Source organism: Plecotus auritus (assembly GCF_963455305.1).
Source record: "Plecotus auritus genome assembly, chromosome: 9".
Classification (NCBI taxonomy): Eukaryota; Metazoa; Chordata; class Mammalia; order Chiroptera; family Vespertilionidae; genus Plecotus; species Plecotus auritus.
Window position 1 is genome coordinate 129023466 of NC_137783.1, and position 16485 is coordinate 129039950.

The following is a 16485-nucleotide window of genomic DNA, read 5'->3' on the forward strand; positions in this document are numbered from 1 at the left end:
ATCTAGTGATATCAGAGATATGGACTGCCAACACCAGGCTGATCTTCCTTATGCCTCCGTGTGCATAATAAACTGTCCAAAGGGATTTTGGCTCATGGTTCTTTCCTGGATGAACTTTTGGGAGTGTGGCAAACCTGCCCATCAGCTGCCACATGCTGCTGCTTAGGGACCGCTTCACTGCCTGACACTTGTGGAGCAGGGAACTCCCAGCACCCTGCTCCAACTTTCAGGGCACAGACAGATTTCATTGGTTCATGTCCATAACATAGCAAATACTTTCTGTTTTAAATATCACAACTGGAGAAAGTAATAGAAAGAAAAAATAAAGTATTTCGCAAGATAATTTAACAAGAAGGCTGGAATTCTATTTGTAGTTCAGAAATGGATCTCTATGAGAATTAGCATTTCAACTGGAATCTAAAAGGTGTGTAGGAATGGACCAAGGGAATAGGGTAGCAGGAAAATTTTCATGATTTGAGGCAGAATGAACTGGTACAGTTGAAGACTCTGAAGTGTACAAGAACATGCCTCATTCCATGAACCATATGGGAGGCCAGTGAGACATTATGTAATGCACTTGAATTAAAATATCTCATGTTCTCTTCTGAAAGTGTGCCTAGGTTTTGATTTAGACTTTCTTAAAGAAAGCTTAAAGAGACTTTATACTAGTAAATGATCACATAGTAAATATTTTAGTCTTTGCAAATTATATGGTTTCTATGGATTCTACTCAAATCCAGCATGGTTTCACAAAAATAACTAGATAATACCTAAATACATACGTACATGCATACATACATACATTAAAGGCAACTGTTCCAATAAAATTTTATTTAAAACAATAGGTAGTTTGTCAGATTTGGCCTTTGGGCTGTAGTTTGCCAGCCACTCCTTTAGTGCATGGCTATGAATCTATAGATGCCTGTGGTGTTAATAAGGTTTATAGATGCCTGTAGAATGCCAGCATGCTTTATACAATCATCAACCTCTAGTGTTTTTGTTCTGCTCTGAGCCATAAACAGTTGCTCTGTGATTAGCCTTGTCCTGTTTATATGCAGCCCAGTTCTTGCAAGAACATGCCCCCAAACTGACATTTGCAAGCCTTGGCCCTTGCTCACCTCACTCTTCTCGGCTGCCTTGCTCTGTATACTGCAGCCATTTAATCCACCCAAGTTCTCCTCTCTGCCTCCATAGCTCAGAGCAGCTACAGTGATCTGCTTGGAACACAGCGCTTTGCACCTCAGTCAGGAAACTGTTCTCTGGATGAAAGCAGATGTAGTCATGGGTCTCGCCAAGAGAGTTTCCCATACTTCAGATTTCACAACCTGGCGTAATTAGCTCAGAGTTGCTTATGGGAGGAAGACTTGTCCACTATCAGTTACTGCGTCATGTCTACAAACAGAAGTTTTGAATCTTTTATTTACTTTTTTCATTTGATACACAATATTTAAGAAAAATTTTAAATGTAAGTATAGTTGTTATTCAAACTTATGTTGGTTATATTAATTTTAGGTGCACAACACAGTGATTTGACAGTCCTGCACCTCACAATGTGATCATGCCACTAACTCCAGTAAACATCTGTCACTATGTAAACCTATCAAAGTATTATTGACAATTGAATCTTTTCTTTTTAAAATACAAAAAAATAAACATTTCACAACAATTTTCTTAATAAAAGTGAATCTATGTATTCATAGCAACTGAAATTACAATGTTCAATTGATTTCAGATATTATTTAATCAAGAAGTTTTCAAAGTCACCAGATTCTGTTATATATTTATTTGCTATTTTCTTTTTCTATTTTTCAATATTTTTTATTGATTTTTAGAATGAGGAAGGGAGAGGGATAGAGAGATAGAAACATCAATGAGAGAGAAACATCATTGATCGGTTACCTCCTGCATGCCCTCTATTGGGGATGGAGCCCGCAACCCGGGCATGTGCCACGACCAGGAATCGAACTGATTACCTCTTGGTTCATGGGTCACACTCAACCACTGAGCCACACCAGCCAGGCTACTATTTTCTATGTTCTTGCTTTCTTCTATAGGACAGTTTTAACCTCATGTTGTTCTTTATTATTCTAGAAATAATGCCTATTAGAGCTTAGGCTTAAACATCCTCATATTATATTACTAAGAGAATGAAAAAATATAATTTTTATTCACTCAGATAAAGAAGAAACAGCTTTCATTCCAGGAATTACCAGTAAATATTTCCTTGTTTTCTATTTTGATGTTAATTAGATGCCTAAACCCAATTTGACTAGAGAGTTATGATAGAGTAATTGTTTTAAGATATTACATCCCTGTTTCTGGAAGTGGTTGCTGGGATCTCTCCTAAAATGTATGACTGAGAAAGAATATGAGGCAGTTTCTTGCAAAGTTAGGTGTTTCGGAGAGGAGAAAGGAAATCAATATCAAGCACATAAGAAATTATCTGCAATATATGTTCTTTAAATGGCTATAAGTGCTATATGCAGATGCACGTGATGGCAATATGATAGTTATAAAAATTTAAATTTGAGGAAAATTACATATGTCTACTCTTATTTCCCAATGAAAAAGGCTCATTGAACTTTCTAACGTTGATATATTGAAATTTACTTTTAATAGCAGTTACAATCAGATGTTATGCGAAGCTATTCCTATGTAATTTGAGATCTAAATTTAGGTCTTCTACATATATTAGTCATTCAATTCCAAGTCTCTCAGTATAATTCCCAAGTTAATGATATTGAAATGAGCAGGTGTTGCTTCAAAAACCTGATGGCCAGAGATAATCTTGGTACTACAATTTTATATTTTTATGAGAGTGAGCAAAAGCAGGTGGGAATTATTGACTTTCTGCCTCCTTACCTCTGTGGTAAAATGGACTATAGAAGTGATGGTGGTGGTGTGATGGTCCGTGTTATATCTCTAGAGTCTTATCCACAGCTTCTAGGTTAATGCTCCTAAGCAGGACATATGATCTTCATGTATACTAATAGAGGCATTAAGTCCTATCATTATCCTTTTACCAACTGCCAAGTATAACCTATTGAATACTTGAGAACATCTTTTATGAGTTTGTTACCTCATTACATAAATAATTTTACAAAATAAAATACTCCAATCTTCTAAGTAGTCTCCAAATTTTAAATCATAAAACATCAATAAATTTTGAACATGTTATCCAATGTATTAATATTTATTAAGTATTAATTATATACATTCATATCTTTAGTGGTTCAGAGGACCAGCTGTGGATCTAAACTGCCTAGTCTTGAATTTTGGGTCTGTTATTTCCCAAACATCACCTTGAGTGAGATATTTAATAAATCTATGTCTCAGGTTCCTCGTTTTAAAGGGGTACCAGATATAGTTACATATACCCAAGTTTATATTATTGTTATCATTATTATCACAGTACTATTTTACTGCCATACTCTGTATATTATCAAACAAAATGGAAGAAAAACAATGATGAGTTTTAGAAAATATATAAATATAACTTCTAATATGTTTTCACATTAGAACAACCATAGGTTATATTTGAATAAAGAATACAAAATATTTTATAATACCACCTACTTATCTACTAGTATTTTATAATGTTGAAATCTGAAACTAAAATGTTGAGTTACTAATGTATTCTCCCCACACCCCACTGGAACATCTCATAACTCACCATCTTATTTTTGCATTATTGGCTGGGACACAGCTGTATGTTCTTATTTGTTCCAAAACATAGAGTAAGAACCATATTGTTAATGATAAAGTAGAAAGGCTATGGTAGAAAAGCTCTAACAATTTCTGGCCTTGTTTTGCTGATGTCACCTAAAGCTAATTGTAATGTCAGTTGTTATATCCAGGACACTTAACAGACTCAACTTTTAGTTCTCTACTGACCTGTCGTCACAACAGTGTTTTAAGTTTGTTTATTATAACTCAGCAGTGGCCAAAACACTTGGAGGGGAGGCTCTGTTCTGAATTTCCTACTTAGAGTCTGTATACATATTTTTCCTAATCTGGCCTGAGGTGGGACAATTTCCAGTCTAAGCTTTCTAAGCAGATGGCCATGCTGGAAAAGAGTCTGGCTAGACATCGTCATGCTGATACCTGTGGTGCTGATACCTGTGGTGCTTCTTTTTCGTGTTTTATCAGAAGATGAAATAGCTGAGACTTTAGTAAGATTGCAATAGACCATGCTGGTCCTTATATCTCCTCAATGTAGCCCCATATAGTGAGGTGTTTAATTTTTTAAATGTCTATTACTCGTTATGTGTAAGGCTAATTATTAAGACTCAATAGTGACAAAAGAATGTTCTAGTCTCATATCTTGGTGCCTAAGTTGTGTATCCCTCACTTGTATTTAAATTAATCTTCTAGAGCAGGTGAGAAGGAGTAGAATGATTGTACATGCCCGAGGAGGAAGGTGAATCTTGTGACCTGCTCATACTGCTTCCTGTGTCTTGGCAGAGAAACACATGTGTGTTTACACATTAGTGTATCTATCTTAGGTGTTTTACTTGGTTTAAAATGAACCGTGATTTTAAAGTATATGTTATTGGCTCCTAAAAAATGGTTTTCTGAATTGAATTATAAAATCTGTTTGTTATAATTTTTTATTAGAAACTTTGCTTGCAGCAACCCTGCACCATCTGGTATGTTTACTGTCTTTGATAATGAGAATGGGGAGCCAACAACATTTCTTTTTATACCTGGCTGCCACAAGTCTTGGGACAAATGTTCAGCTCAGCCAAGACAAATGATAAAACTTATGACCTCCCTTTGCTCTCACTGCCCCTCATCTCCTTCACATACTATTCACAAGACACGTGTTTTCTATATACCTTATTTGTTTTATTTATGTTAAATATTTTAATATGTTTAGTGTTAAAATTGTGTCAAATTCTTTTTAGCAGAGGTAAGGAATAAATATTTTCATATTCTGTAAACCTTAGGAAAATTCGCCAGAAAAAATTTAAAGGATAGTTGAATATTACTACTTAGACAGGAGGGGATAGGGAAGAATTAAAATAGTGTCAATACATTTTCAGAAATATTGACTCACAAGTCTAATGTATGAATGATGAATTAGAACCTTTTAGATTTAGCCAGTTTTTTAGAATGATTCATTGAAATTCAGATAAAATTTAATTGCATAAAATTAAGTCCTGTCTGGTTGCTTCATGAATATACATTCATATTTCTTAAAATAAATTTTAAAAAAAGGAGACCTAGCCAGTTTTGCTTAGTAGTTAGAGTGTCCACTCATGGATTGAAAGTTCATGGGTTCAATTGTGGTCAAGGGCACATACCTTAGTTGCAGGCTTGATCCCCGGTGCCAACCAGAGAGTGTGTGGGAGGCAAGCAATTGCTGTGTCTCTGTCACATACATGTTTCTCTCTATCTCTACTCTCCCACTCTCTCTAAAAATCAATGGGAAAAATATCCTTGGGTGAGGATTAACAAAAAAACAAATAAATAAATAAATTTAAAAAGACAGTTTTTGCATTAAATACAGCACTGATGTCATCCTTTGTAGTCTAGCTTAATTTAAGGTAGATTCTTGAGAAAAATAGCCAGCAACATCTCCAGAAACAATAGATTGGATGGTGATCTAAACCAGGCCCCAGTGTTTTGTGGGCTCTAAAAACTTGAAGTTTTGTAGCTCCATATTTTCCCCCCAAAAGTAAATTAAGAATTATGATATGAACTTTAGCTTCTAAACATGTGATAGAGCGCAGATAATAAAATGTACATCTATGAAAATTCAATTTGCTTTTTGGTGTTACTTTAAGCAGAAGACACTGTAACATCTCATTCCACACTGAGGAGCCACTTTCTAGTTCTCTGTGCCAGCTTAGACACACCTTTAGATTACCAGTTAAAATCTCATACTGTGATTTTCACTTTACATGATTTCTATCCATTGTATATTGTCAACCTATTAGATAGATGATGTTACCTAGTCTCAGAAAAATTAATCACTGAATATATATTCATTCAATGATTGAATGTGAATGGAAGCTACTCTAGAAACATGATAAGCTTCTAAGTAACTCAATCCTTTACTTCACAGGAGTTAAATTGAAAAACCAGATAAACTTTAAATAAAATTCACTCTGGTAAAGTACACAGGTCTTCTGATGGTTTAATAACCATAGAACTGTTCTTGTTTTATATAATTTTGTAACTATTGCACATGAATTAACCCAATACCTAATTAGTTGAAAACTAGGACCACAGTATAATGATTTGGGTCAAAATATGCAACACCTGCCATTGTTTTTCTTTATTTTTTTTTAACCTTCTGTCTCCTAAGATCTGTTGGCTATATTTTACCGCATTCAATGAATAATTAGAATTGGTAAATACAGACAGTCCTCGGGTTACGTCTGACTCGACATACGTCATTTCTTGGTTACATCGCCATCTCCCATTTATTTATAAAAAAATAGTTCCATCATTTCGACGTATGTACATATGTGCTTTATGTTTTTTATTATTTATTTACCACAAGTAAAGATCATGAATTGTTGTCTTTCTTTTACATATTTTTTTTTACTGTTTCACTTCATTAGTGCTGTGTATATGCTCCATGTGAGTGATGTAGGTGCTTATGTAGGTGGATTCCAGCTTATGGTGAAAATTGTGTTATGTCGCGCCATAGGAACGGATCTCTGACATAACCCGAGGACCTACTGTACTTGAAATCTTGGAAATGATGGTAATATAGCTTTCAAAAGCACATTTATTGCTTCCATTGGAATTCATTCTATCTGTCCTGATACAAGTTCACTGGTTACTATATTACTGTACATCCTTAAGTCATTCTTTAGTGGGACTCCTCTAATCTGGATGACAGGATTTGGGCTGAAACCCACACAAGGAGGGAGAAGGATGGGGCCCCCTCTGGACTGCATGAAGTTCCCTGGCAACTGTTGCCCAGGAATGGCAAGTGGTACTGAGGCTGGTATAGATGTGCTCACCCCTCCCCCTGAGATATAAGAGGAACTTGCCCACAACCACTGCTCTACTGAAGCCCACCCACTGCCCCTCTCAACTGTCCCTAACTCCTGTCCTAAGCCAAGGAGCGGGAGAGACATGAGGGCCATTCATCCCCTTCCTTATTTGGGGCTCAGGCCCACGGACAGAAGGTGGCTTCGGTAGGTATGCCCTGCTGCTGCTGCCAGAGACTGTCACAATGTGAGTCCTGTGTTTGATGGCTGAGAATGTAGATGGGCTAGAGGCACAGTGACTCAGGGTGGGCAGAATGGTCTGAGTCTGGGGATGAGGATCTGAGAATCTGGGACTAAGGGCCATGATCCTAAAGGGGGGTATGAGTGGGGGTCAGAACAGAGGGCTCAGAGCTTATGGGATTCACCCACTTTTAGGTGCCCCCCTATTGGAAGTGCTCTCTCCCTCTCCTCTCTTTGTCTCTTATAAATTCAGAATGGGTTTATTTTTAAGCATTAGTGTATGCATTTATAAGTGCACATGTGATGTATTTTATGTATATGTATCAAGTAGCTGTTTAAGGACAACAAGTATTGACCAGAAAATTATTTCCTACAAGAGTAAAGTATGGAGAATAACACAAATCAATTTAGGAAACAAAAACTAAACATAGGTACAAAAAATGGATATAGGTTTTTATAATCAAGAAAGTATCCTCACCATCTCTTCCTCCTAGGTGGTCACCATAGGGCAAAAATCTTTAATCAAGGACAGAACCTCAGGGTTCTGCTTCCCAGAATGTGAGGGAGAGGAGAGATGAGCAACAGACAAATGGGCACTTTGATAGCTGGCTACAGCCTTGCTATAAGCCCATGGCATTATCGCACCCAGTGTTGTGATGAACTTGTAACTGAAGAAAGGATGAGCCTCCTGCTGCTGACTTCTCCCCGGCAAACTCAATCCCCTTGCCTCACAAGAGCGTCAGAAATATCCTTCATTCCTTTCCACTCTGGATTATTTTCATTGGCTAAATGTAAGAGGCAAAGTCTAATGGAATAGAGAGGTTCTGAGCCATGAGGGGAGGCAGGCTCTTTGGCAGGTCCTCTGTGAGCCTGCTGAGCATCTTTTTGTCAGTATAAGATTATAGTATACAGGGTGGGGCAAAATAGGTTTACAGTTGTAAGTACGTGAAGCACAGCATTTCTTTTGGTATTATTATTATTTATTTATTACTAGAGGTCCGATGCATGAAATTCGTGAAAGGGGCAGGGTGCCTGCCACCGAAGCAGCCGCCTCTGACTCTGCCCCCCCCCTCCCCACCGCAGTGGCTGGGGAACTCTGCCACCTCTGCCTCCTCTGCCTTGGCCTCCACCCACTGCGGCTTCATCCAGAAGGTGGTCCGGAAGGATGTCAGGAAGGACCCCCAGTCTAATTAGCATATTACACTTTTATTGTTATAGATTGTATAAACTTCCACACAAACTACTGAAAACCTACTTTTGCCCCACCCTGTATAGCTAGAAATTGGTAGAGGCAGAATTTTAAAACACATCTTCTTAAGTCTGAGGCCGATGCTCTTTTCTTTCAATAGGATTGTTATGGATTTGAAAAGGTACAGAGATATAGTGGGATAGAGAAATGTATTGGACTAAAACTCAATAATAAAAAGAGTGAATACCATTGTGTTAGTTTTCTCAGGCTGCCATAACAAAATACTACAGAATGGGTGGCTTACACAACAGAAATTTATTTTCTCAGTTCTGGGGGGTAGGTGTCTGAGATCAAAGTGCTGGCAGATTCAGTTTCTTCAGAGAGCTCTTCCTGACTTGTAGCAGGTGTCTTCTCATTGTGTCCTATATGGCCTTTATTCTGAATCAGCATGGAGAAAGAGAGATATATCTGGTGTCTCTTCCTTATAAGGGCACCAGTTCTATAGGATTAGGGGCCCACTTTTTTTTTAACCTCCCTAGAGGCCCTGTCTCCTAATATAATCACATGGCCGAGAGTTAGACCTTTAACATATGAATTTTAGAGGGACATAATTCCGTTTATATCAACTAGAAGTATACTGTTGGATTTATATCACAAGTTATCTTCAGAGACTTGAGGTAAAACTTTTCCAATTTAGTGGATATTCATGTAGAATACATCATTTCCTCAACTTAGCCAAATGAATTTTCAAAGATAATTATTTAAAATTTTATGGCAGTGAATGACAGATGCTCAAAGTGAAGGAGAAATTATAAAATTTACTGTAAGTACTAGCCTTTCTTTCATTTTGCAGGCCCAACAGCTTACTGATCTGGAACAAAAATTAGCTGTGGCCAGAAATGCGCTGGAGAAAGCAGCTCTTGACCGGGTATGTGTATATCCACGAACCATCATGACTTTGGTTTTAGCAGACAAAGCCAGGGCATGTTCATTGCTTCCCTTGATTTATTAATGCAGTTTCGGGTGCTGTTCATGTAAGATGGTTATAGAATTTACAAATGCTGGATATTCCCATTGGAACTCAATTTTTTCCTTGTTTTTGTTGCTACAGTAAATTGACTCAAGGTTTAGGCTCTGTGAGTTCATGGCTTTATTTTCCTCCTTACTGGTATATTTGTTCCATAACACCATAAATAAACATGCTTTCAAGCACCAATAGAGATGACATGTATTAACTCTGAATTAATGAAGCTATAAAGCCAATGGAAGTAGTTATTGATGTTTTTCATTCTAGAAATCTTAAATCAGAGTTCTGGAGGTATTTACATAAACTGACTTAACCATGAAATCAGTTTATATACAGACAATGCAAGGGTGGGTGACAGTCCATCTTTATAACAGCTTTATCTACATATCTATATATATAAAAGCCTAAGTAACTGAATGACTGGTAGACCAGTCGCTATGATGTACACTGACCACCAAGGAACAGACGCTTAACACACAAGATCGGGCTGGGCTCCCTCCTGTCTGGATCAGGCCTGTGGGGAGCAGGCTTGTGGGGATGGGGCCGAAACTGGCTATCCAACATCCCCCAAGGGGTCCCAGATTGCAAGAGGGTAGAGGCTAGGCTGAGGGATTCCCCGCGCCCCCCCCCCCCCCCCCACCACCATGCATGGATTCATTGAAATATATTTTGCATACCATAGAAAAAAAAAACACTTTTGAAGTTCACAGTTGTGCTACCATCACCACTATTTACAAAAGATTTTCTTTATCTCTTTTTACCTCATCTATTTATTTTATATCAATCTCTCATTGTGTTATAATTGTGTATGCTCAGGATAAACCACAACTCCCATTCCATGTCTACCTTTGCCTTTCAATAGTCTTCATGTGAGTCATGCATGGGCAATAGGGAATTGGTACTTGGGAAGACAAATATAATATGAAGGAATTGCTCATGTAATTCAGAATTACTTTTCTGCTGTTAATAGTTATAGTATTTGGTACAATTTCACTCTCTTTTCTCATTTTTAAATTAACTTTACAAGATTTGGGAAAGTAAATATCTCTTTTTCCTTTAGTTCACTTATGCATTGTATATATTAACATGTATTGCATATATACATTAGACACATTGCTTATAAATTGTTTACATATGTTAAATATATGCAATGCATGTTTTGTGTATATTAAAATTTTCATATATAGTTCATTTTATTAAATAATATAAATATTAATTATATATGGCAAATATATATTGTATAATTAAAATGATGCCTTTTAACATTTAATTCAGATTGGTATTTACCTGTTATTTCTTATGTTTGTCTATGCAGTTCTCTTTATACCCCTGCAATTTATTAAATAAGTTTTCTTTTAGAAAGTATTCTGTCTGCTGTAAAGAGCTTTCCGTTTTTGTGATTGCAGCTTAGCAACAATTTTATTTAGAGAAATAAGCAAATAAGGTGATTGCACTCATAGATTAATTTTACAATAATATACTGCATATGTTTAGCAATTTTTGTAAAGAAAGGAGATTATCTCCTAATCACCAATTTGAACCATGAGTGTTTTGATACAGAATAGAGGACTTGGAACATTTGAGTCTCATTTTAAAATTCTTCTGGTATAACCTTCTCGTTATGCAGTAGCTATAAAGAACCAGGCTAAAATTTTACCTCCCAGGCCCTTACGTCTCACATAGGCATTTTCTTCACTTACTTATGACCAAAACTTTTTCAAAGCTAACACAGCTAACTTTTTAAACCAGATATCTAGAAAGTATCATAGTACAGGAATTTGTAAGGACATTTGTTGAATTCTAATGATTTTTTTTCTTCTTATGGTTTAGATCTTTTGGAAAAATGTGCCTTTTGAATGAATAACTAAATATTTTAACAATGTCACTCCTTTGTGATTGTCATATTTTATATTAGTTTATCCAAAAATTAATATAATATTTAATGGTTTTAAGGAAGCCTACCTGCTATTTTGTAGACTAGATTAAATATAATTCATCTTACCAAGATTGCAGATTTATGAGAATTTTTTTAACTTATGAAAAAATAAGCTTATACCAATTTGTGCTGATCTCTGACCATATCCAACTCATGCTACATAATATTACTTTTTTAAAAGGAAAATGACTATAGTATTGCTAGAATCATAAATTCAAAGGAATGTATAATCCTCAACTTCAACTAGACAATCTTTTTTTAAAAAATATTTCTCTGTTATCCCTGCCATGATCTCTGCAATGTGTCTTAAGTCTGAAAAACACGTTGAATTCCCATGGCTCTGTGCAGCTCAGCTTTCTCTGAGATTTTAACAACTCTGACTGTCACTGTCAGAATGATTGTTATTACATTAAATCTCTTCCCTGATTTGATTTCAGGTCATCCATTTAGCCAGTCAATGCTAAATATGGTTGAAATGCCTCTTGTGTGACTACCATGTCCTATGTACTATGGAAAAGAGAAAGAACTTATGATACCTGGTCTGGGGTTCCAAGTCTCTCACTATTTTGTTGGGCATGAGCAATTAGAAAATAATTTTATGCAGAGCCACAAGGTCATAAAGGCACCAAGAATGGGAATGCATATGTATATTTTAAGTACATGTGCGTTGGATGGGCTGGTGTGACCATCTAATACTTCATGAGAAAATCATAATTTGGCCTGAGTTACAGAGCTTGGAGTTAATGCAGAGTTTTCTCCTCCCTCCTTTTACTCATTCTATGTTTTTCTCCTCCCATTTCTAACTCCCTCTACCCCACCACTGCCACCATAACAATGTGCCTGTGCCACACCAAGCCACAATCCTGATTCAGAATGAGAGACTGTATATTGCAGTGTTTAAGTAAAGGTCTCCAGTGTCCATCTATGAGCAAGTCATAATTTTTCCCTTGAATGAATAAGTTTGAATCCCCCAAACTCTTTTTTTGTTATTGTTAATCCTCACCTGCGGATATTTTTCCATTGAATTTTAGAGAGAGTGGGAAGGAGAGACAGAGAGAGAAACATCAATGTGAGAGAGACACATCGATTGGTTGCCTCCTGCACACCCCCAACTAGGACCAGGGATTGAGCCTGCAACTGAGGCATGTGCCCTTCACCAGGATCAAACCCCAGACCCTTCATTCCACAGGTCAACTTTCTATCCACTGAGCCAAGTCATCTAGGCATCCCCAAACTCTTTATGCTTCACTGTAACATGAAATAATAATGAAACTTACTTTATAAGGGTGATGAGAAAATTATATGTCTCAAAAAAGCAACATACTGAGAAGAATTCTTGGCACCTGGAAAAGACTCAGTAAGCATATTAATTATTATTATTAGTGAATGAGATCACAGAGACTGCCTCTCTGTGATAGCAATTTCTCTCTTTAACCTTCAGCATCTGGTTACACCTTTTGCTATAGTGAACTCTAAAAGCATTTCACATTATTGGAGGTTAATTTCAACAAATTTAATGTAAGATATGTGTGAGGCTCATGAACTGTAGTTATAAATTCAGATAGAAATGGTAGTTCACTTCAAAATGAATAAAAACTTCAGTTTAATGACATTGCCCTTCCCCTCTCTCCATCATCTTTATATCTTTACCTGAGGCTTTTTTTACTCTCTTCAGGTGTCTGGCTTCTAAGAATATTATATCTAGTCTTCAAATAACCTTCACTACCTTATAAATATTATGAAAACATTTCACACTTCAACTTGGTTCTCATCACATATTTAATGAAAGAAGTCTCAGTTTACTATCACAACATAAACAATAATAACCTCAAAATTTAAGAACCAACCTTTGTTTCTCAAACAATCAATTATTTATTTGGCAATATCTTATCTTATGAATTACATTTAGCCTCAGCTACTAGAATGTAAAAACAACTTTATGGTTTGGAAATCTATCTCTCAAACTTTCATATGGAAAGAAAAGGTCCTATTACATGTAATCATCACAAAATTTCTCTTAGGAAAGCATGTATAATTACATCCATATTACAGATAACACACGTTAGGCGACCTACATACACTCCTGGGACTAACTAGGAAGAAACCAAGAAATATTTTTGCCACAGTATTTCTGGCACATTACAGGAACATGATAGGTATTTAATGATTCAATAGATAAATGAAGATTTAACTTCATAAATTAATAAACACGCTATATAACCTACATACAAAGACCTGGAGAGACCTCGAGCAGAGAGCCTAAAATATTAAAGAACCTTTCAGAATTCACAGAGCTGATTTCACAGCAGAAATAACATTAAAGAAAACCTTTAGATTCACAGCCCCTCATGGTCTTTCCAAATCGGTCTCCCCCATCTCTGGTTCTGGGGTGCATCACCCAAGAACCACCGCTGCCAAGTCACTGCAAATCGGCAGCTCCTGTGTTGAGTGTCTGCCCCCTGGTGGTCAATGCACATCATATGTACTGGCCGGTCAGATGGTTTGACGGTCACTTAGCCTTTTATATATATAGATTTTTCTCATGCAAAATGGCACCCTCTTATATCCTCCGGAAGGTTTTCTTTATTTATTCATGTAACAAATATTTAAGTTAGAAACTGGTGATGCTGTTGAAAAGGTACTGACACTCAAAGAAATTACATTCTAATAGAAGTAGATAAATAATAAACACATAAACAATAAGATCATTTGCAGTGGTAACAAGGGCTACAGAGGCCATAATTTAAGAACAGTGATAGAGATTCTAAAGGAGTGTTCCTTGAAAGGGTGATCAGGGACTGTATTTCAAAGCAGATAATTTATAAACTGAGATATGAATTTTAATTGGAATTTCCTGCATAGCTATTTGAAAAAAGGGTTCCACAAGCAGAGGCAACAGCAAATATAAAGGCTCTAAGGTGAAAATGAGCTTGGAATATTTTATGAGCTATAAATAAAGGACATTGTTATAAGCAGGTCCTTATTAAGGAGTTTGCATTTTACTAGAGTGTGGAAAAAAATGGTTTGGTGTGGGAATAGGCAGGGCAAAAACAAGACTGACCTTCAGAGGGAACAGGTTGTAAGATCTAGGACAAGGTATACGTTACATGGTTTGCATCATATTTCTTAGGTGACATCTTGTTTCAGTGAACTTCAAAGTGAACAGTAGCTTGCAGTTTTAAAACTGATTATGGCTGGCAGCAGGAATGAAAATGTAAGCATGTGATATAAAATCATTGTCGGGGTCCTGCTGATGGAACTGGGTCAAGCCAAACCTGAGGTGTGTCTGTGGTACAGGCTCTATTAACTAGATTAAGTGGAAAACTAGGTTTTATTTTGTGTGTGTTTTTCAGAAGATAACCAGATTAGGGCAGGGTTGCTCACAGCAGTCTGCTGTCTTTGGCAGAAAAAAAAAATCTATAATGTACTCAAGCAATGGAGCCAGAACCTAAGGTAGGGGGCAAAGTTACAGGCTTAGGGTTCAAAAATGAGATGAAATATAAAGCTAAGAGATTAAGAATAGGTTGAAACATAAAAGATAGCTTACTACTGTGGCTATGAAAGTTGAGGAGTTGGAGGTTACGTGTGATGATGTTTCTATTATCTGCGATGATCCTGACAATGTCAGGAGAGTTGTGGAAACAAACAAGATGATTGTATCAAAGTTCGGACAATTAAAAATGGACATGTAAGACCCATCCCCAGTTGTTGTTTTATTGGACAATTTGTCTTGCCTAAACAATGTTTATTGAAAATCGATGTTTGAAAATATTAACTTAATGCTGTTTGTTATTTATTTTCAGCATCTAATTTCAGCCACCACTTTGGATTGTGTCTATTATGAAAACACTAGAGGCCCGGTGCATGAAATTCATGCACTCAGGGTGGGCAGTCAGCCAGGCCTGCGCCCTCTCGCAGTCCGGGAGCCCTTGGGGGATGTCCTACTGGAGTGGGCCTAAGCTGGCAGTCGGACATCCTTAGTGCTGCCGCAGAGGTGGGAGAGGCTCCCGCCACCACTGCTGCTGCACTTGCCAGCCATGAACCTGGCTCAGGGCTTTCTTCCCACTAGGGGGAAGCTCCTGTGTTGAGCCCCCTTGTGGTCAGTGTGTGTCATAGAGCCATTCAGTCGTTAGCCTTTTATTATATAGGACATACCTTAAGCCTGTTACAAGTCCAAAGCTGAGATGTAGAATGGCTTTAGAGGAGCCAAGATATGAGCACAGGGAATACGTAACCACCGTTACTTTCTGCATGATTTAAACATTAAATCTCTGCATTTCAAAGCCACATTACCTTTGAGTCCTAGCCAAGGCTTGCCTGACCCTGTCACATTAGCTCTGTTTCTATGGTCCCACTAAAAGATGCAACACAGAGAACATATTTAAATGGTTCAGGGTCACCTGGGATATCTCACTCCTGACACAACACCCAGTACCTTGATCTCCTCTTCTGTAGTGAGAGAAGGGAAGGGTCAGCCTGGATTATAACAAGAAATAATAGGAGAAGAAAACTGAACTATTACATTTATTTTTATTGATATAACTTGTTAATTTTCTTCCCTAACACATAAAAAGAATGTTTTCAACTAAGTTTTTAAGTCATTTATTCAAAAAAACTTTTTGTTGAGTCCCTTTAATATGTCAGGGATTGTGTTATGATGTGCCATAACAGTTCTGAACAAAATAGGCAACTTATACACGTGTGTTTATACATTTAAATTAAAAATAAGAAATTAGTGATCAATTATATAAAGGAAACAACAGGATCAATTATAGAAATCAATGGGATGGGGGAAGGGCAACAATCTAGAATCTCAGACAAGCAATTAAAAGGGGCCACTTTGAGTATAAGGTCATCATTCAGCTTAGCCCCCTCCTATCCACTTAACAATACTTCTCTATCCTAGTTCTTATCAGATTCTCATTTTGCCTTAGACAAATTCATAGGGCAAGAGTAATGAGAAGGAAATGCATGTCTGTTCTATGTCTTATATCTTTCCGGTTGTTGCTCTTATTGCTTCTTTTTCAAAATTTCTTGCCGTGACCAAAGAGAGAGATTTCTTAAACTGCCATTCTAGCAATTGGCACTCACAACTTAAAGATAAATATTATCATATATCACATATGAGTAGAAAGCACAGAGG

General features: G+C 36.9%; 1 protein-coding gene across 3 annotated transcripts in view; it reads left to right on the forward strand.

The window, feature by feature from the left end:
- LUZP2 (leucine zipper protein 2) overlaps positions 1 to 16485 on the forward strand; it is a 328528-nt gene that overhangs the window by 286913 nt on the left and 25130 nt on the right. For 2 of the 3 annotated variants that reach the window (XM_080640495.1, XM_080640497.1), the window contains exon 8: positions 9233 to 9307. The exons of the other annotated variant lie outside the window; for it this stretch is intronic. In XM_080640495.1, coding sequence (XP_080496621.1) covers positions 9233 to 9307 — 75 coding nt within the window. The remainder of the gene's footprint in view (positions 1 to 9232; positions 9308 to 16485) is intronic. 3 annotated transcript variants of the gene reach the window in all.